Raw genomic sequence first — 22,029 nt, 5'->3', positions numbered from 1 at the left:
ATCATTTGGAGATTCTAGCTGTGTTCAAGGTACTCCGAGTATTCCAACCATACATTTCCAACTCTACAGCCCAAATCCAAACGGGCAATCAAGTAATCATGTTCTACCTGAACAAACAGGGTGGAGCAGGGTCTTAATGCCTTCTGCAAGAAGTTAATCCAGATATGGGACTTTGTAATCTTACATGCAATAAATCTCTCAGCAGTCTATCTTTCAGGCAGACAGAACACACTGGCAGTTCGCCTCAGCAAGCAACTACATCCACACGATAGGGAGCTAGATGACCAAAGCCTTCATGCAATCTTCAAGAAATGGGGAATGCCTCAAACAGATCTGTTTGCGTCATCCTTCAACAAAAATCTGAACAAGTTCTGTTCAAAAAGGTTCTCGAGCCGAGCTCTCTCTCGAGGCATATTTGCGATCCCATGAACCTACGCCTACCCGCCAATACCTTTGATCACAAAAGTAATTTCAAAACTGAGAGAGGAGGGCAGAACACAAATTTTAATAGCACCATTCTGGCCAAGGCAGCCTTGGATCCCTTGGCTAAACCCTCTCTTGGTAGACAATTCAGTATGTTTCCCATTCCAAAACAATCTTCTAACACAGTGCAACAGATCTCTGTTATACCCAGAAGTACGAACATTATCTTTAACTGTGTATTTTTTATTGATAATTATTTTACTATTTTAATTGTTTTATTAGTTTATTATGAAACTTTGTATTTCTTTTCATTTAATTTTGGAAACACAAATATTTTTAAATGAATATTTGTTAACTAATGTAAACCGATGTGAAATGTCCTCATGAAACAGTGGTATATAAAAATAAATAAATAAATAAAGTGGCTCTAACAGCATAGAAGCTAATGAGCATCTCTATGACAAGTTAGACCTTCCCACACAAATAACAAATATTCTAAAAGACTCAAGAAAACCCTCAACTCAAAAGGCTTATTCTAGTAAGTGGAAAATATTTTGTGTGGTTCACACTCAATTCATCCTCACACATGTACAGTGGACCAGCTGCTAAGATACCCTCTATTATCTTTCAACTCAAAACCTGGCAAATTCTACCATAAGAGTACAAATGAACGCCGTTATACCATATCACCACTCAATTTTTACGAAACCGATTTCTCAAGATCCATTAATTCAGTGCTTCATTAAAGGCCTAAGTTAATCTCCGGCCTCCAATTAGACCTCCAATGCCAGCTTGGCATCTTGTTTATATTTTTATGAAAAACTTTCGGGCTCACCCTTTGAGCCCTTAGCGGATATCCCTATGCGATTGAGATCTTGGAAAGTAGCATTCCTAATTGTAGTAACTACCGCAAGAAGAATAGGAGAGATGCAGACACTAGTTACACCCAGTCCATATGTAATTTTCCATGAAGACAGAGCAATGTTTAGAATAAACATCGGATTTTCATCTAAATCAGTCAATAGAGTTACCAACATTCTTTCCGAATCCTCAAGCTACAAGACGAGAGCAACTTATCACAATCTGGGTTGCAGAAGAGCACTTCTTTATTATTTAAAAAGAACACAGGCATATAGAAAACCTTGTCAACTATTTGTTTCTTATTCGGAACAAGGAAGAGGTGAGAAAGTTTCCAAGCAAACTATTTCCACCTGGTTAAGACAATGTATAACTTTTTGCTAGAATCTATTAAACTTCCACGGCATCCCAGAATCAGTGCCCCCTGATAGAAATTCCAAATGCGACGACTTTAACAGGTCGATACTGTAACGTGCGGTTGAAGATTTCCCGTCTGTAACGTGCTGGGAGCGCACAATTCGGACGCGTAAGGCGATTCAGCGATACAGTCTCCAGTTTCACACGTCCTTAGCGCTTCTTAAAACAGACGCATAACTCTTTCCGCACGCAGCATGTATATGATATGTAAATGAACGAATTAGCTGTATAATGAAGGAATTAGCTATTCCCCTCCGATACTGTGACGCGCGCTCAGATTATCTCCTTTGTAACCCACTATTTTGCCGCGTCCTTAACCTGTTAGTTTACCGCTACCCTCTACTTGGTGTTAGTGTGGTGTTAGTGTGGTGTTCGAAAATTAAAACGGGAATAAAGTGTAAAAAATGGTGTAAAAAAAGTGTAAAAACATTGCTTACCTGCCCTGACCCCGTCCGGTCTCCGGTGCAGCCCCAGTCCTGTCCCCTCCTCCCGAAGCAAAAAAAAAAAAAAAACCGAATAAGTAGCAAGGCTCGGGCCTGCTACAATAGTCCCTTCTCCCTTCTCCTCTCCTCCCGATTTCGGCGCTCAAGGCGGCCGGGTGGGCGTGCATTCATCCAGGCAGAGGGAGCCGGAGGCCGCTTTCGCCGCCGGCTCCCTCTGCCTGGATGAATGCACGGCCCCCGCCGGCAGCGAATGAATGCCCATGCGATTTCAGCGCTCAAGGCAGTCACATGACGTGACGTCACGGCATGAGCGCCGAAATCGCACGGGCATTCATTCACTGCCGGCGGGGGCCGCTGGATGAATACACGGGCCCCGCCGGCAGTAAATGAATGCCCGTGCGATTTCGGCGCTCATGCCTTGAGCGCCGAAATCGCACGGGCATTCATTCGCTGCCGGCGGGGGCCGTGCATTCATCCAGGCAGAGGGAGCCGGAGGCCGCTTTCGCCGCCGGCTCCCTCTGCCTGGATGAATGCACGCCCACCCGGCCACCTTGAGCGCCAAAATCGGGAGGAGAGGAGAAGGGAGAAGGGACTATCGTAGCAGGCCCGAGCCTTGCTACTTTTTCAGTTTTGTTTTTTTTTTTTTGCTTCGGGAGGAGGAGACAGGACTGGGGCTGCACCGGAGACCGGACGGGGCCAGGGCAGGTGAGCGGGGGCTGGGGGATAGTTTGCCGAGCATCGGGGAACATAACTGTCCACTTCCTGGTACCTGTCATTTCAAATGTCATTTGAAATGACAGATACCAGCGCGGCCGTGAAGCGTTAGGCCCGCGAACCCAGGATACTGTATAGGCGCTCTATACAGTAAAATGGGTTGCGCGGGCCTAATGCTTGCCTAAGGCTTCGCAGCCGCGGCATGCATTTGCATGCAATTAGAAGAGAGAATAGAGCGGTAGGTGAAGAGAACTGTGCGTGCGGGGAACTAGGGTGCGCCTGACACTGCCGCACTGTTTCTACCGCGGCCTTAGAGTATCGACCCGTTAGTTGGATAGAAACAACTTCATCAACCATTATTGCTTGGATCAGGAGCTCATATCAAGTACAGAATTTGGGAAATTGATCCCAAGAATAGTCTTACGTTGAAAGTAAGAATAACTGAGCTTTCTGCATAACAAGTTTCTTACTTGTAACAGGTATTCTCGTGGACAGCATCGCAAACAGCCACACAATCCCTCCCCTCCTCCCTGGAAAGCAAAAAAAACCCAACAAAAACAAAAAAAAGGTTACAGCGATTGGACTAATCTGAGGATGTTATGAATTTGTATTATTTCTATTTTGTATTTGTATAATTTTGGTTTTATTTGTAATTGTGGAGGTTTTTATTGTAAACCGCTTAGGAATTTTTAATAGTGTATTCTATAAATAAATAAGTGTATGCAGGGGGGGGGGGGGGAATAAGTAGGTGACTTCCAGAACTTTCTGAGCCATATACGGAGAGAATGTCCGAAGTCGACACTGGAGGCTGTCCACGGAGAACACCTGATACAGGTAAGAAACTTTTTTTTTTCTGTGTTGCCGGTCCCCTCTCCCACTGACTTAGGCTCTCAGCCACGACGTGTTTCAGAGCGACAAATAAAAACAAAAGTGTTAAGCAGGGAAGAGGAAGCAGATTACAATGTACTCCCCGAGCCAGGTAACAGCGAAAAGGCTAAGGCACGCGACCTTGTAGCGCAGCGGCAGCAGCGCGAGAGTCCTGCCCCCTGACCTCAGCCACGCCCGGGCCGGGCTCAGTTCCGCCCCGTGACGTTTCCCCCACTGTGAGAGCCTCGCGCCCTGACGTCAGCTCCTCCGTAGCTGCTGCGCTCAGCCGCGCCCCTGTGATGTTTCCCCACTGAGGCTGAGCGCGTGCTCGCAGTTGGTGTAACAGGGACGGAACGGGTGGCCACGGGAGCTGCAGCCTGCAGGCCCGGCGGAGAAGGTGGACGGTGTTCCATGCACCGCTAGGCAGCCGGGGAGCACTGTAGTGACACATTGAGTGGCGTGGGATGCTTGAGGTGAGGCAGGGGTTTAATGTGGGCCCTTTACTTAGGGACGAGGGGGTCGCTTACCCCAGAGCCTCCGGAGGGGCCGAGTTTCTTGGTCCACGTTGAGGGGTGTCAGTCACCAAATTTGTCAAGTGGTCCAGTTTCTGATTGGAGCCCTGTGACTATGTCTGTGTAGTGAGTATGTAGTGCTGCTTTTTTCCAACTGAGCTCAGCATTGCATTGTCTGAGTGGCCATGTCATAAAGCCAGGACTGACCTAATGTCCTTTTCCAGAGCATTGCCTTCCTAGCAGCTCTGGAGGTTGGCACTGGGAAGCGCCTCTTGCTATGGAGTTCTCTCAGCTGATGTTTTTGTTGTATCTGCAGACTGCTGCTAGCCTGCCTGTGGGTGACTTCAATCTGCAGAAAGTGGTGCAAGACCTACTTTCCCCTCCCTGTGAGTCCCACGCCTTAACTCCAGCATGTCAAGAATGGCAACGACACCCCAACACATTGCAGACGACCTTGGTGCTGAGGTACCTATAATGACTAGCTCCAGAAAGCGCCACATGGAGGAGACACTAAGAGGGAGTTATGCAGAGCTGGCTTCAGTTGTAGATACCAAACTGATGAGGCCAAATGAGAGCAGCGGTGGTGGGAACCTGCTACAGGCAGTACAGAGGACTCGGCTAAGAGCGGGATCTTCTGTGCTTGAATTCGCATTTAACAAGAAGCGGGTGCGCCTGATCTCTAGCAACTGGGACGTGAAAGATGACTCACAGGGCATCATCTACTGGATGTCCCGGGACCAGAGGGTGCAAGGTATGCCCAGAATACAGAAGAATGTATGTATGTGTGTGTGAGTGCTGGACAGAGCTCAGAAATGGTCATGCCTTATCCTTTGTGCCTCAATGCCAATCCCAGGTCTGCTCTTGCTGTCCTTCAGTTTACTCAACACTAATCAGGAGACAGACTTAAATAAACTGGGAATGACTAATAAAGCTAAGCTACATCAGGCAGAGCTGGATACATTAAAGGACTTGAATGGAAACAAGGAACAACATTGTCATTTTTCCAGAGTTCCTAAGCTCCATATAGCTTTGAGAAGAGCACAGTCTCCAAATCGCCGTCCTAGGTGGAGGATGACTCTCCGTCCCCTGTCCAGGATTTTAATAGTGCAGAAAAAGGGAGGAGGAGAGTCTGTTGGTTCATTTTACATTCTGATTTGATGTCCAGCACCACTGCGGTGAAGGCTAATGTTATGGCATGTTTAAAACAAATTTTATTTTCTTTCAGATAACTGGGCTTTCCTGTATGCTCAGCGCCTTGCTCTCAAACAGAACATCCCACTTCATGTCTGCTTCTGTCTCGAGCCCACATTCTTGGACTCCACCATTCGCCAGTTTGGCTTCATGCTGAAGGGATTGCAGGAAGTTGTAGAGGTATTCTTGAAACACTGCAAAAATCCGATAGATGATTAATATAATCACTTCAAACCTTTTTGCTTACGGATAAAATGCAGACCAGTGATAATTATTCCAACCAATCTTTACTGACACTCTTAAACAGGTTTTCTTACTGAAAACTTAGTTGTCTGTCTTTGTTCCTTCAAACATGTAATGAACCTGATAGTGCAGCTGTATAATACTGTAAACCAGCTACAAAATAATAATTGATTAGAACTCTTTCCTTTTTGGAGTACATTTTCTATTTATTTATTTATTTAGTCAGATTTATATACCGACATTCAAATTCATTTCATGTCTTGTTTACAATAACAAAATTCAGCGTAACAAAAACAGAAATGCAATGAACCTTTCAAAACTTAAACATCAGTGTTATACTAAAACATAATACCCTGCCATTAACCAATAGTTCTAAAAATAAAATATATCCAACCTAAATACTAAAATTGTTGCTTTTCCATAAGACTAAACTTAAATGACTCCTAATATAATAAAATAACATAAAATCATAATATTAAAAAAAAAACTAAAACAACCTAAAAATAAGATAAAGGAAAGCAAATATGTAATGGGTCACAACTGCACGTGTTAAAACGGTTACGACCTTTATTGTTCTTCAATGATTTTAGATCAGTTTTGCAAGCCTTGATCTTCTCTGGTATAGACTACTGTAACGGATTATACCTAGGCTTGTCAGAAACTACCATTAGGCTCCCTTCAGTTAATTCAGAACTCAGCAGCTAGACTTCTTACAGCGACGCCCATGAGACAACACATTTCTCCTGTTTTGCAGAGACTACATTGGTTACACGTTAAATATCGAATAAAATATAAAATTCTCACACTTATTCATTCGTTACTAATTAATATCGATACTGTCTGGCTATGTTCTGAACTAAGAATGTATAAACCCTTAAGAGATCTTAGATTGGCGGAAAAAAAATCTATTGGAAGTCCCTGCAGTAAAAGGCAGCATTAAACGTCACAAGACAAAGGGCCTTTTCCGTTGCCGGACCTATTATGTGGAACGCTTTACCGGACTCCTTAAGACAAATATACAATAGGAAAGAATTTAAAACAGCCCTAAAAACCTACTTTTTTGGTAACTTAGAATCTATCTAATCTTGGATCATTCTGTGTATGAAAGACTATTATGTGTTGTTACAAATAATTTAAGGTTTTAATTATTATTTGCTGTTTCTATTTCTTATTTGTAAGATAGTGGTTAAAGATATTGATTCTATTATAGTTCATTTTTGTTGGTATTGATCATGATGTTAAATGTACTTTTATTCTATTATAATTTTTATTTTATTTTTATTATTTTCTTTATTTTTCTACTTTATTTTATTTTCATTATTTTGATTTTGTGAAATTATTGTAAACCGCTTCGTTCAATTATGCATTGGTGAAACGGTATATAAATGTGTTAAATAATGTCAAACAGCAAGTTGATGCTTTTTGCATCTAAAAATGGTAGCACCTGGCAAGGCAAACTCACTTTTATAAAATATTTTAGCATTTGAAAGACTGTTTGTTTTTTTAAATCACAAATCAACCTGTCTGTGAGTTTTGATTATTTTCTGATGTAACTTTTCCCCAAGAATTCAGTGGTGGAAAGTTCCTGGATGCCAAAAAAAAAATTGGAGCTCAGTGTCCTTCACTGCCCTGGATGTTGCCATTTCAGCGGGTCCTGGTGTAACATAAGAAGCCACCACTTCTGGTGACTGATTGCCCCCCCCCCCCCCCCCCCCCCGTGAAGAGAGACCTCAGGGAAGGGAAAGACAAATAATAAATAAATAAACACCCCCCCCCCCCAAAAAAAAAAAAAACCAAAAGTGCTAAAAATAGTGAAAACAAAAAACCCTAAATAAACAAGTTCCACCCAGAAATAGGAGTTACTTTCTAGGATGTTCATATGCCCCCGGCCGTGTCCTCGTGTTGCTGAAAACTTGGTGTGCGTAGGACCTCCTGGCTCCAAGGTTTCTAAATAATTTCCCACCCCTGCACGAATGTTTGCTTTCAGGCTTTTTGAGCAGGATAAAGCCTCACTGAAGCAATTATACTGCATTTCCTGTGCCTAATTACTTTGAAGCTGCTTTTCAAAATGTTTGGGTGCAGAACTTTGGGATCTAGGCTCCTAAATTGGCCTTTCTAGGGCTGATGTCTTAAAAAAGTGGGTTGCTAAGAGGAAAAGTCCAGCGCATAGGGCTGATTTTCAGCACCAGGCACTTAACTTAGGAGCCTGTCTCTGGGCAAATGAACAGCAAGCAGCAGGCCTAGTAGGATTTAGTTGAAAATTTAGGCTTCTGAGCTTGGCTTAAAAAAAAAAATAGGTGCCCAGCTTTTTTTTTTTTTTTTTTTTATCAATCTCTTTGTGTTATGAGTTTGGTAAGAATAAGAAGCTTCTTTCAAACAGTAACCTTCATAGTGAGGCGCTGGTGGGTCGGGGCCATAGGCTAATCTGATTGCTAGTTTCACAGACCACCCACTTTTTTTTTTTTTTTTTTATTGCATGACTGGTGATCTTTTGGGATATCTGATTCTTAATTTCCAGGCTGTGACGTTGGTTAAGTTATCTCACCTGGAAAGAGATTTCTTTTCTACTTTCTGGTAACTTAGCATTTTGATCACGTTTTAGGAGTGCAAGGAACTGAATATTCCATTCCACCTGCTGATTGGCTATGCTAAAGACGTGCTTCCCCAGTTTATCATCGAGCATGACATTGGGGGTTTAGTGACGGATTTTTCCCCACTGCGGGTCCCGCTGCAGTGGGTGCAAGATGTCAGAGAGAATCTGCCTGAGGAGGGTACCATTTGTCCAGGTAAGGTGTGTTCAGACCTCCTTATGCCTGTAGCCATTTCCACTGAAAATTTTAGATATTCAGTAACTTAGCCTATGTAGGGAAAATGTGGTTTGCACATATATCTAAGCTGCCTGCCCGATGCAAGCTTTTCATCAGAGTCTGCCAACAACCCAATGTGAACCCTTAAAACTGCCAACCGAGATGAACGCCACGTCATAAAACTTGCATCCGTTTGGCCTTCTGATATGAAGTGCCTGCTCTCCCTTTTTGAGGGCCATTTTGGCATCTGTGCTCTGCCACCCCGGCTTTTTTAAAGCTCCTGGCCATCTGCTCCCAAGGATTTGGGAGTAAAGCAGGCGTGAACGCAAACTGCAGTGACTGGTGCTATTCACATCAGTCCTCGCTCCTTACAGGGGAACCAATGCCAAGGGCTGATTGGAGTAAGGGGAAATTTTGGGGGGGGGGGGGGGGTGCATCACTGATGCCTAGGTCACTTGGGGCTGGGGGAGGCGTATGCCAAGGTAGGGCCACAATAGATAGCGGAGGGAGAGTCGTCAGGAGTGGGGAATTTGGATTGTGGCCTATGGCAGCGGATTTGCAGGAAGCTCGTTTAAGAGGAATGGGTTATGCTCGTTGACCAGCAGATGGAAATTAGAATTCAACAGGTTCACCCACATCACCCTTTTTATGCGTCCATGCTGACCTCAGCCTGCCCATATTCTCTGCCTTCACGCTCCAGCACATGGTAGGCAAAGCATCCTGTACCAGATAGGCAGATCAGGAAAAGATTTGGCGGCATCTCCTGAGATGAAAGACTAGGCACTCGCTCCCTCGGTTGAGCAAGCCTGGACTAGGGGTTTTTCTGTGGGGTTTTTGTTTTTTTTCTGGGAATCTGGTTTAGGAAACCTTTCATTCCTCTAGCCTCTCCCTCTCAAGCTTGCCGCTCTTATCTGGCGCTTCTCCTTTAAAAGGTCTGATGCCGTTTGCTGTGCAACAATAAAAATTAAAAAAAAAAAAGAAAGAGGAATTATGTGTAGTGGCCAGAAACAGGTGATGGCAGCAGGAGAACTGGCGGGATAAGCACCTGGGCTAGATCCAGATACAGAGCCCGGGTGAAAACCAAAACATTTTGTTTGTCGGGTATGATTTAGCTGCTTGAGGAGGCAAGAGCTGACCTGCAACAGTGGTGTCTGCTGTGTTGAGCAGGGGAAGAAAACCACACTTTAATGTTTGTAGTCTCAGAAAGGTACAAGCAGGGGGAGGCTCAAAATGGTGCCAAGAGTGTGCTAAAACTCGGGGAGAGCTCCCAAGCAGCGAGTTTGTGGCTGTGAGGGGGATCTGTGGTGGTGGGGTGGGGGGGGGATACTGCCTGTTCCTGCTGGACCCCCAAATCCCAGCAGGGGTGTTAAAACCACAGAGCAGTGAAGGAGGATCCCTCGGCCCTGAAGGCCGTGCAGTGGGAACTGCAGTAGATTCTCTTCCAGTAGCAACTTCCAGTGCAACGGTTCAGAACATCCCCTCCCTTCCTCCTTAGCCTTCTCTGCTGTTTCAAAGGAATTTCTCAAATGTCTACACGCATTTTGCGTGGGATGGGGGAACAGTCCCAGGGTGTGAGCCTCTGCTCTCCCAGTACCTTCGGGTTCGGTAGATGCCCAGGGCAGAAAGAGGTCCAGAGGAGAGAAGGAAAAGAAGTTGGAGAAAGAGATTATTTTTATGCATCAGAGGATTCCCTTGAGGGGCTTAATAGGAATCGAAAGAAGGTGAACATGCTCCTGAGAGTGAAGATGGTGTTTCTGTGCTACGTCTCTTTCATAGGAAAGAGCTGGCATCCCTGATTTCCTGTTCATACCCTGGATCAGACCAGACAAGTGGGGTTATGCATCCCTACCAGCAGATGGAGGCAGAGACGAAAAACATTGAGGTACTGCTACGTAACCGAGAGTGCCACCTGCAGTCCTTCAGTATTTCTCTGTCTCCAGCAGATAGTGGAGGTGCATCCTGCAATCTGGAGTTTGATTAAAAAAAAACCAAAAAAACATAAGACTTCTGGAAGGCTCCCCGAGATGTTAGGTTCCTTAGTGAGCCATTCCATGGGTGGAGCAGGGCGAGCGGGGGGTTGGCGACACCTGAGCTAGCTCATCCCTTATCGGTCAGGGGAAGTGAAAGCCAGGGGTCCTGGTTCCCTCACCCCCTCTTGAGTCCTCACCTCCAGAGTCTGCTCCCTCTGCATCCAGAAGCAGGGAAGTAGCCCCTTTCTTTGTGCTTTCCTTGTTTGCTGGTTATTTCCTTTAGTCAGTGTCTGCGCCTTTAAAAAAAAAAAAAAAAAGACGCTGTGAAGGGGAGCGGCTGAGCTGCTGGGAGGCAGGGCTGGGTGAGTGAGGGCAAACATCTCTCAATTGCCGAGCCGGGGGCTCATTTGTCATCGGGGACGCATTGCCAGTGGGGGTTTGTTCAGCGGCAGGGGCTATTTTTAGGCCTGACCGCGATTCATGCCGATGCCTGCTTAGCGCCGGAAACGTGGCTGCAGGGTGGCGGGAGTTCGACTCTGTACAGCCGCATTGTGCGTTGAGGGCGCTTGGGACCTACGTGGTCCAATCGGGGTGGTCTGACCATGAGATTGGCTGGGGCCGGGCCCCGGTGGGGGTGCGGTAGCACCTGCAGCCATTTTAAGAGCACATGGCAGGAGCTAAGAGGCTGCTTCAGAGCCTCAGGACTCCCCTCCCCTGCCTTTACTTGTCGATTTCAACCCTGTTGGTGGCAGGGAAGGGATGGGGAAGCCTGGGAGACGATGGGCAGGATCAGCCCTCTTCAGATTTGGAACAGTTTTCAGTGGATCTTGTCCTGCTTCTTCATGAGGCCTATTTGGCTGAGAAGGAGGCAGGATCTAGGTGGCCACTTCCCAGGAAATCCTTTGTGACTAAAAAGCCTCAGGGGAGGAAGCAGGTGGGCTTTGGAGGTATCCTATGTCTCCTTGGGCTGGGACAGTCCACACCTGAGGACGGGAAAACTTCAGACGAGTCGAATGGGCCTGATCAGTGGCAGAATACTGTGGTGGAGCCGGACAAGGACCCAGTCATTGATTTAGTGGATCCTTTTGGATGAAGTCCCAACTGCTGAGGGTGGCTGCCCTCGGGTAGTTCAGTTGTTCTGCAAGGAGGAGTTAGGTCCGCTGGTTCCCTAGGTGTTGGAAGATTTGGTGATTAGGGGGTGAATCCAGCCCTGGAGGGACTGCAGGGGCCTCCTAAGGCGGTTTTTCCATTACCCAAGTTGGTGAAGAAGTTAGTGGATCGGGAATGGGAGTCTCCCGAAGCGGGCCTGAAGGTAGCCAGAGCTATGGCTAAGCTTTTCCCTTACCGGAACAAACCTGGGAGAACTCGGATAATGAACGGGTGACCTGGTCCTGGGAGAATTAAGGAGACGCTCTAAGGCATTGCTGTTCCCGATGACAGCGAAGAAGCTGGTAGATCAGGAGGGGGAATCTCCCGAGGTGGGCCTGGAGGTAGTGGGGAGCAATGGTGAACCTATAACCCTGGCAGGAGCAGATCTTGGAGTCCTGGACTGTTCCCAAGATGGATGCAGCCATGTCTGTAGTCACTAAGAAAACATCCATTCCGGTAGCTGGAGTGACAGTTCTAAAAGATGTCAAGCGAGAGGTGGAGGAGAAAGGACTGAGATTACTGGCAGTGGAATACCGGAGGTGAAGTCTCATACCCGGCCCCAACGGCGTTTCCTGCTTCAATTTCCCATGACATCATCGGTGCGACCGGTAGGAGGCCCATGAAATCGGCCTGCGTGCAGCGCACAACTACCGCCGGCGTGCCTAAGCCACACGCGCCGAAGGGGTGCGTGGCTTTGTTTGACTTTTGGCTGTTTTTGATTTCATTCGACTCTTTCTTCTTTAATTGGACTGTGTATGAAGTTCTCCTCCAGCCTCAGGTAGGAAAAAGTTTGTTTGATCAATTTTTGAGACTTTATATTTTCTAATATTTGGTGAGATTTCTCAGCTCTCCACCTCTAGAAGGGGATATCCTGGATTAAATCAATCCAATCCAGCTAAGTGGTCCTTCCCATTCCATTTATATTTCCTATTTTTGTAAATTTCATACTAACTATGCCCCACTCATCCCAAAGGCTAGTAATGGAGGGAACAACAGCAGGACTTGTAGTGGGCCCAATGGATGCCCGTATCAGGCGAGGAACCAAAATCCCGGGTGAGCCATTGCTAGACGAGAACCAGGAAGGAATGGATCCCCTTCGTGACTCGATCATCTCTCTCTCCCCGGTTTTGAGAACACCACCTGAGAACCCAGCGACTACAAGAACGATATTTAATGTGGATACCCCACCCCCATTGAGGGATGTAGAGGGAAACCCAGGAACATCAATGATATCTGCCGCGGAAGGGTCCACACATGTTGGAGACTCAGATGGGAACGTAGCAGAGGGGCAGATGTTATATCAGGCAGAATCCAATACTATTTCTGGCTTAAGTTATGAAACAGATATTGAACCTATAGTTAGACCACCTGTTTTCGCTTTAGAAACGATATGGGAAACTTTAGTTGTGATGAATAAAAATTTTACATTATCATTAAGACCATTGGCAAAATCAGTATGTTACAAGGAAAATGGAAAATCTTGAAAACCGGATCCGTAATAAAAATTTAAGGTTGGTAAATTTTCCTAGGATGCCTGAAATTTCCGCAAAGGAAATGTGGAACAAATTTGCTTTGGCGTTTTTAAAAATTCTGCAGCAAGCTTTGCCCCCATTGAATCAAATCTATTATCTCCCCTCTTGGAAGAAAGAGATAAAGGATCAGGTTTGTCAAGAGATTTCCCCTTTGAACTTATCAGAATTTCTAGAATCATCTAAGCTAGGAGAGGCCCAACCGGCCACTATGGTTATCTCCTTCTTGTTAAATACAGATAGAGATTGGGTCTTAAGATTATATTTCAGAAATATTAAAGAGAAATTCTATCAATTAAATGTAAGGATGTTTCCAGATGTAACAAAAGAAACACAATTAAGAAGAAGGCAATTTCTGTTAATGAGACCCAAACTCTTACAGATGGGAGCCTTGTTTAAATTAAATTAAGGATCCCATGTAGATGTTGTATATCCTATCAAAATCTTAGTTCCCTGTACGTACCCGGATCAGTCCAGACACCTGGGTTGTGACTCCGCACCAGCAGATGGAGACAGAGCAAAACTCGACGGGCTCCCTACATATAGTAAGGTGCCACCCACAGCCCCTCAGTCTTACTCTGTCTCCAGCAGATGGAGCAGGTCCACCCACAGTCTCTGTAATCTGCGGGTTTTTAGTTAGTCAGGTTAAAAAAAAAAAAAAAAAAAAAGAAAAAGAGTATTAATAGTAGTGGAGCATTGGATAATCCTTTGCCACTTACAAAAAAAAAAAAAAGGAAGAACAGGTTTTTTATTTTTCACAGAGAAGCTCCCGTCTGAGTTATCTCCCAGGGGGGTTGGGAAGGTCCTGAGGGGACCATCCCCCCCTGGTTGAGCCCGCTGCTGTGGGTCGAGGACCCAGCCGTGCCAGGCAGCAGTGTCGGGGGTGACACCGGGGAGCCCGGTTCACTCACCCCGGTGGAGCGGGAGCATCAGCACCTGGATAGCGGCTAAGTAGTAAAAAAAAAAAAAAAAAAAAAAAAGTTTTACTTGTTTTTGATTCGCGCCGGCTCTCCCTTTCTTCGGCAGCTCGTTCGGGAGGGGGGACCCGGGCTTCTTCTGTCTTCCTGCGCGGCGAATTTTAATTTTCTTTCAGGGTCCGCGATGCCGGTCGGCTCGGCCTGCCGCGTGTGCGGGTCGGCGCGCACGCGCATTTGTTCCGGGGTGTCTTGCCAGGGGCGAGGGACCGTCGGGGGGAGGTCGGGGCGGCCGTTCCCGCTCGTCCCGTTCGCCGCCGCGCGCCGGGGGTGCTGCTGCTGCTGGCCCTGATCCGTTCCCGCTCAGCGCGGGAACGGCGGCCATTTTGGACACTGTTCGCGCGGCCACGAGGAGGGTTTTGGATAATGGCGGCCAGCCACCTCCGCGCTCTCCTCAGCCGCGGGCCGCAGGGGGGGAACCCCGGGAGGCCCTGCAAGCTGGACAGCTATCCTCGGGGGAGGGACCCTCGGATTCGGAGGATTCCTTCTCCGACGATTTTGCTCTGTTGTTAAAAAAATTGGCAAAGTATAAGAAGTCGCGACGCAACGCCGGGGGAACCTCGGGTGGCGGAGAGGGACACCCGCGCTCCAAGAGAAGGGCAGGCCGGCCCAGGGGCTCGCCGGGTCCACCCCAGGCGAAGAGACCGGCACGGGGCGTCCCTCAGGAGTCTGACACGGAGTCTAATTCCTCGGAGGAGGAACATTCGGCCTCGGGGGCCGCGGGAGGGCCTGAGGGGCCCGATGACCCGAGTCCTGCACCGCCAGGCGCCGGAAAAGGTACGCTGGCGGGGGATGGGGATGACCCCAAGGTCGTGCGCCTTTTTAAGAGGGAGGAGCTCTCTCTGCTTATCCCAGCGATCCTGGAGGAGCTTGGCGTGGAGGCTCCACCGGTCGAGGTCCGTCAGACCGCAAATATGGATCCGGTCCTCCTCGGTCTCGCAGGACCTGCGGTGGCATTCCCGTTTCATTTCTCGGCTTCTGACATACTGTTTCGAGAGTGGGATACCCCGGAATTGGGCCTTAAAGTGGCCAAGGCCATGGACAAGTTGTATCCTCTGCCGGAGGACGTTCTCGAATTGCTGCGCCTCCCTCGCGTGGACGCGGCGGTGTCGGCGGTCACCAAGAGATCTACCATCCCTGTCACGGGGGCCACGGCACTTCGAGACATCCAGGATCGGAAGTTGGAGGTTCAACTTAAAAAGGTCTTCGAGGTGTCCGCTCTGGGAGTCCGAGCGGCTATCTGCAGTAATTTTGCGTTACGAGTGGGCCTTCGGTGGGCCCAGATCTTACAAGCGAATGCTGGTCTGTCCGAGGGGGAAGCCTCGCAGGCGGATCACCTGGAGGCGGTGATAGCCTACAGTGCGGATGCCATGCACGATTTGCTGAGAACTTCGGCTAGGGCTATGGTGTCGGCGGTCTCGGCTCGCCGCCTCCTCTGGCTTCGTAACTGGTCTGCGGATGGTACGTCGAAGGCGCATCTGGGATCTCTACCCTTTAAGGGGAAGTTGCTGTTTGGCAAACCACTGGATGATCTCATGCAGTTCCTCAGCGAGAATAAGGCTTTCAAACTGCCTGAGGACAGGCCACGGTCGCGGTCTAACTTCTCGGCCAGGAACAGGTTTCGGTCTAACCAACGTCAGAGGCCGCAGCGATCGGGGACGGGCCCGTCCTACCGCGCGAGTTCGGCCAGATCCTCCTGGTCTCAGTCCTTTCGGGGGAAGAAGTTCAACCGGTCTGGTGGACCCTCGGCTGGATCGGGGTCCAAGTCGACACAATGTAACGAGACTGGTTCATTCCCTGCGTCGGCCTCCGGACACCGTCCCAAACGTAGGGGCGAGGCTGGTGCAGTTTTACGGGGAATGGACCAAGATAACCTCAGACCAGTGGGTCCTCGGAGTCATAAAACACAGTTACGCGTTAGATTTTGCACGCCTGCCGTGGGACAAGTTTCTCGTCTCTCCCTGCAAGGCGGTCGCCAAGCGCGCAGCCGTACGAGTGACCCTTCAGCGCCTGGAAGATCTGGGCGCCATTGTTCCCGTGCCCTCGAGTCAAAGAGGAGTAGGAAGGTACTCCATTTACTTCGTGGTTCCCAAGAAGGACAGCGCTTTCCGGCCCATCCTCGACCTGAAAGGGGTCAACAAGTGCCTTCGTGTTCCCAGTTTCAAGATGGAGACGATCCGCTCAGTGGTGGCTGCGGTTCGTCCCGGCGAATTTCTTGCGTCCCTGGATCTCACAGAGGCGTACTTACACATCGGAATTCAGCCGGCCTATCACAGGTACCTGCGGTTCTGCATCCTCGGCAGGCATTACCAGTTCAGGGCCCTTCCTTTCGGCCTGGCCACGGCTCCACGCACTTTCACCAAAGTGATGGTGGTGGTGGCGGCCCAGCTCCGGAGGGAGGGGCTCCTGGTTCATCCATACTTGGACGATTGGCTCATCCGGGCCAAATCCGAAGCGGAGTGCCGAGCGGCGATTGCCAGGGTCCTGCAGCTCTTGCGGTCGCTGGGCTGGGTAGTCAACCTGGCCAAAAGTCATCTGGAGCCTACCCAGAGGTTAGAATACCTGGGGGCCTTATTTGACACGGAGAGTGCTCGGGTGTCGACTCAGGAGAGAGTGGTAAAGCTCCAGGGACAGATGAAACGCCTTCTGTCCCTGCGGTGCCCGCTAGTGCGCGATTACCTGATGGTGTTGGGTTCCATGGCGTCCACGCTAGCTTTGGTTCCCTGGGCGTTCGCTCATCTGCGGCCGTTACAATCAGCCTTACTTTCCCGCTGGAAGCCGGCATCAGAGGAATTCCTTCGGCCCCTGCCCCTCACGGATCACGCCAGGGCCAGCCTGCAGCGGTGGCTCTGTCCAAGGCACCTGACGTGCGGTGTCTCTCTTCTCATGCCCACTTGGTCAGTGGTCACGACGGACGCCAGCCTCTCTGGTTGGGGTGCGGTCTGTGGGGGGCACTCGGTGCAGGGCCTGTGGTCCAGTCGGCAGTCCCGGTGGTCCATCAACCGGTTGGAAACCCGGGCGGTGGCCTTGGCTTTGCGGGCCTTCCTCCCATTGCTTCGGGGTCGGGCAGTCCGGATCTTGTCGGACAACGCGACCACGGTGGCCTATATCAATCGCCGGGGAGGAACGAGGAGCCAGCAAGTGGCGGTGGAGGCGAGTCAGCTGATGGACTGGGCAGAGCGCCATCTCAGCGGTCTAGCAGCGTCTCACATCGCCGGCGTGGACAACATACAGGCGGACTTCCTCAGCAGGCATCACCTGGATCCAGGGGAATGGGAGCTACCGGATGTAGCGTTTCTTCTCCTCTGTGCCAGGTGGGGCCAGCCCCACCTGGACTTGATGGCCACCGCGCAGAACGCAAAGGCTCCGCGGTTCTTCAGCCGCCGGAGAGAGCGGGGCGCCGAGGGTGTCGATGCGCTAGTCCTTCCTTGGCCCGTGGACGTACTGCTCTATGTCTTCCCCCCCGTGGCCCCTGATCGGAAGGGTGCTACGGCGAATAGAGTTGCATCCGGGGCCGGTGATCTTGGTGGCGCCGGAGTGGCCCAGACGTCCGTGGTTTGCAGATCTCATCCAGCTCGCGGCGGAGCCACCCCTTCGGTTTCACGGGGCCGCCGGCATTCTTCGTCAGGGACCCGTCTGTTTGGAGGATGCGGCTCACTTTTGTCTCGCGGCTTGGCTTTTGAGAGGGCGCGCTTGAGGACTAAGGGGTACTCCGAGGCAGTGATCGCTACGTTGTTGAGAGCTAGGAAACAGTCTACCTCCTTAACCTACATGTGGGTCTGGACGGTCTTTGAGGACTGGTGTGGTGCTCACGAGGTTAACCCCATTCGACCTGCTGTGCCTGAGGTTCTAGCTTTTCTTCAAGAGGGCCTCTCGAAGGGGCTGTCCTGGAGTACTCTAAAGGTTCAGATTGCGGCCCTTGGTTGCCTTCGGGGTAAGGTCCAAGGGGTGTCCCTGGCTTGCCACCCAGATGTGACGCGTTTTCTTCGGGGGGCTAAACATTTACGTCCGCCGGTGCGAAATCCGTGTCCATCTTGGAATTTGAATTATGTGCTTTCAGCTCTTTGTGGAGCACCGTTCGAGCCGATCAAGCAGGCAACGCTGAAAGATCTGACCTTGAAGACGGTGTTTCTAGTCGCCATTACGTCCGCTCGTCGCGTCTCGGAGCTACAGGCCCTGTCTTGTCGGGAACCGTTTTTGCGGTTTACGGAGGCGGGGGTGTCTCTGCGGACTGTCCCGTCCTTTTTGCCCAAAGTGGTGTCCTCGTTCCACTTGAATCAATCTGTGGATCTCCCGGGGTTTTCGACCGTGGAGCCGACAGACAAGGGGTCAAAGGACTTACGAAAACTTGATGTGCGTAGGATTCTACTTCGGTATCTGGAGGTTACGAATCCTTTCCGGGTTTCTGACCACCTGTTTGTTCTCTGCTCTGGGGCTCGCAGGGGTCTGCTGCGTCGCGGGCCACCATTGCGCGTTGGCTGAAAGAGGCGATTGGCTCGGCGTATCTGCTGCAAGGCAAGTTGGCACCTCAGGGGCTTCGCGCTCACTCGACTCGGGCGCAAGCCACGTCTTGGGCGGAGGTCTCTCAGGTGTCCACGCAGGAAATCTGTAGGGCAGCGACCTGGAAGTCGTTGCATACTTTTACCAGACATTATCGACTGGATGTGCAGGCAGCTGAATCTCGGGGTTTTGGAGCGAGTGTTCTCCGAGCGGGACTCTCTGCTTCCCACCCTTGAGGTTTGGCTCTGGTACATCCCAGGTGTCTGGACTGATCCGGGTACGTACAGGGAAATGAAAATTAGTTCTTACCTGATAATTTTCGTTCCTGTAGTACCACGGATCAGTCCAGGCTCCCACCCGTCTGTGTTTTCTTGTTGCTGATGAATAGAGGGAGAGTCCGCTCGTTTTACTTGAGTATTCTTGGCTCCTTTTTGGAGTTCTATTGTCCCTGTTTACTTTTCGGAACTGGCCGTTGTGTTTTGTTGCTGGTTCTGATGTTTTCGATTCCAGCCGGGGTGCTGTGTTGAATCGTTTTACATTATGTTTTTCATAGTTGGTTAGTCGGACATTTTTTATCTTGCTTTGACAGTACGTTCGACTGAGGGGCTGTGGGTGGCACCTTACTATATGTAGGGAGCCCGTCGAGTTTTGCTCTGTCTCCATCTGCTGGTGCGGAGTCACAACCCAGGTGTCTGGACTGATCCGTGGTACTACAGGAACGAAAATTATCAGGTAAGAACTAATTTTCATGTATTGCTTCTATCAACCTTCACAATTGACAAAATTCATCACAGATAGAACTAAGGATGAAAGATGGGTTATAACAACCCCCTAGAGAGTTACGGATTGTTCTCTAAATAATAAAGTAACTCCTCGGTCAGGATTGTATTTTATTTCTTAGAATATATTGTTTTGGTACTAGAAAACCTTCAAGTGATTATAGGTAAACCCCTTCTATTTGAGGACTTTGGAAATTATGGTTTGAAAATATTTTTCTTTATAATATGGGTAATTAAAAACTGGTTTCAGTTTAAACCATATGATGTAAATATATCAAGTGGTTCTTGATTATGTAATGTGAAAAATTGATTAAAAAAAAAAAAAAAAAGTTGGGCTCGGAAACTGGAGATCCTGCTCAAAGACTGTTTGAGGTTTCGGCTTGGAGTTTTTTGTGCCGTGGTATGCGGAAGTTTGATGCAGAGAGACTGTGTGTGCGGCGTGCAGGAGGCACATGGCAAACGGTAAGGGACTGTGGCTGAGGCAGTGCAGGCAACCCACTTGGAGGTGGGAGTGGCCTCTGTGGCTGATGCTTGGTATGATATGATCTGGACTTCCGTCAGAGGTAGGGTCTTGGCGGTAGCTGCGAGGAGACTCCTATGCCTATGAAATTGGTCGACAGATGCGCAGCTGTCGATCCTCCCCTTAAAGGGAAAGCTGCTATTTGGAGAGGATCTGAAGCAGCTCATGAAGCAGTAATAAGTTGCCTGAGGACAAGAAAAACCCACAAGAAGTTTTGTTTTGGCTTTTTTTTTCGTCCACGAGCTCGATTCCAAGAAGCGAGGCAGTTTTGCACTAGAAGGAGCCGGCAGTGTAAAAAAAAAAAAAAAAAAGTTTGGGCAGATGACAGTCCTTTTGAGCCCAGTGGAGGCCTCCAAGGGATGGTAGGCCCCAAGGGAGAGGCGGAAGTAAGATTGGTCATTGAAGGCAGGCTGGTCCACTGCTCTACAGAAGCTAGTGGAGGAAGGCTGTCCTTTTTTTATGAGGAGAGGACCAAGATCACATCGGACCCACTGGTCCTGGAGGTGGTGAGAGATGGCCATGCCTTCGAATTTTCTCGTCCGCTTAGGGATGCCTTTGTAATTTTCCACTGGCTTCCCGGGCCAAGCGAAAGGTGGTGCAGGGGACATGCAACTGCTACAGCTCATGCATGCCATTGTTCCAGTGCCCTCCTCTGGATAGGGGACAGGGTTGATACTCTGTATATTTCATGGTGCCCAAAAAGGAGGGGACGTTTTGGCCCATTCTCAATCTGCAGAAGGTTAATGCTGCCCTCCTGGGGAAACGCTTTTGGATAGAGACATTGCGCACTGTGATAGCAGTGCGCAAAGGGGAGTTTCTAGTGTCTGACTTTTCAGAAGTTTATCTCCATCTCCCTGTTCAGGCCGGACACCAGTGGTTCCTGAGGTTAAGGATCCTGGGGGAGCATTTCCAATTTTGCGCCCATCCCTTTGGGTTGGCAGCTGCTACATGTACGTTCATAAAGGTGATGGTGGTAGTGGCGGCAGTGCTCTGGAAGGAAGGTATCCTGGTGCACCCATACCTGGACAGTTGGTTAGGCAAGGTCGGAAATGGAATGTTGTTGCTCAGTCCAGCAGTTCCGGCAGCTCCTCAAGTCATTGAGCTGGGTGATGAATCTGGCAGGAGCCATTTAAAGTCGACCCAGACATTGGAATATTTGAGGGCGCACTTTGATACCCAGCTGGGGAATGTGTTTCTGACCTTGGAGTGGGTAGTCAACTTGCAGAGTCAGGTCCTTTGGCTGTTGCATCCCGTGGTTACAGGGTCTGGGATTATTTGCAGGTCCTGGGTTCCATGGCTTCTACACCAGAGTTAATTCCATGGGCCTTTGTTCATATGTGCCTGCTGCAGAGGATGCTGTTATCGCATTGGAATCCGCTTTTGGGGGAATTTCAGCTTCATTTGCCTTTGCCGGAGGATGCCAGTTCCAATTTCTCATGGTGGCACTCTTGGCACAATCTTGAGAAAGGGATGGATCAGGAAGTGCCCGACTTGGTGGTGACCTCTGATGCCAGTTTCTCTGGTGGTGGTGGGGTGATGTGTCAAGAAAAATTGGCCCAGGGCAGTGGCCTTCAGAGAAGGTGACCTGGTCCATCAATCAACTGGAAACTAGGGCAGTGCACTTACTGGAGTTTCTCCCCCTCATTCCAGACAAGGCGCTGTGTATGTTCTCTGACAATACTATGTCAGTGGTGTATATCAACTGCCAAGGCAGAACAAAGAGGCGTGTAGTAGCTCTGGAGGCGCAAAAGCTTTTTGTTGGGATGGAGAAACATGTGGCAAGAGCAGTGGCTTCCCATGTAGCCAGAGTGCACAACATGCAGGTGGCCTTCCTCGTTTCTATCCGAGGGAGTGGGAGATGTCAACAGAGGCCTTCTCCTTGATTCAGGCCAGGCTGGGCAATCCAGTGGTGGGCCTCATGGCAACTTCAGGAAATGCGAAGATGGATCGTTTTGTTAGTCACAGAAGGGAGATTGGATTGGAGGGCGACTACGCTCTCGTTCACCCGTGGCTGACACACCTGTTGCTGTACATGTTTCCACCACAGCCTATCATAGGTCGAGTGCAGAGGTGCATCGAGCTTTATCCAGGCAGGGTTATTTGAGTGGCTTCCAAGTGGCTGCGGTTTATGGA

At 49.2% G+C, this 22,029-nt stretch overlaps 1 protein-coding gene across 1 annotated transcript in view; it reads left to right on the top strand.

The window, feature by feature from the left end:
• Positions 1-3,989: 3,989 nt before the first annotated feature.
• Positions 3,990-22,029, top strand: part of LOC115099142 (deoxyribodipyrimidine photo-lyase-like) — a 58,881-nt gene continuing 40,841 nt past the window's right edge. The window contains 5 exon segments of the mRNA XM_029616511.1: positions 3,990-4,195; positions 4,551-4,985; positions 5,460-5,605; positions 8,271-8,432; positions 8,434-8,454. Of these exon segments, the coding sequence (XP_029472371.1) occupies positions 4,646-4,985; positions 5,460-5,605; positions 8,271-8,432; positions 8,434-8,454 (669 nt within the window). The 5' untranslated portion in view covers positions 3,990-4,195; positions 4,551-4,645.

This window comes from Rhinatrema bivittatum, chromosome 9 (assembly GCF_901001135.1).
Source record: "Rhinatrema bivittatum chromosome 9, aRhiBiv1.1, whole genome shotgun sequence".
Lineage (NCBI taxonomy): Eukaryota > Metazoa > Chordata > Amphibia > Gymnophiona > Rhinatrematidae > Rhinatrema > Rhinatrema bivittatum.
The sequence above is the reverse complement of the archived record's forward strand: the minus strand, read 5'-3'. Positions and strand labels throughout refer to the sequence as shown.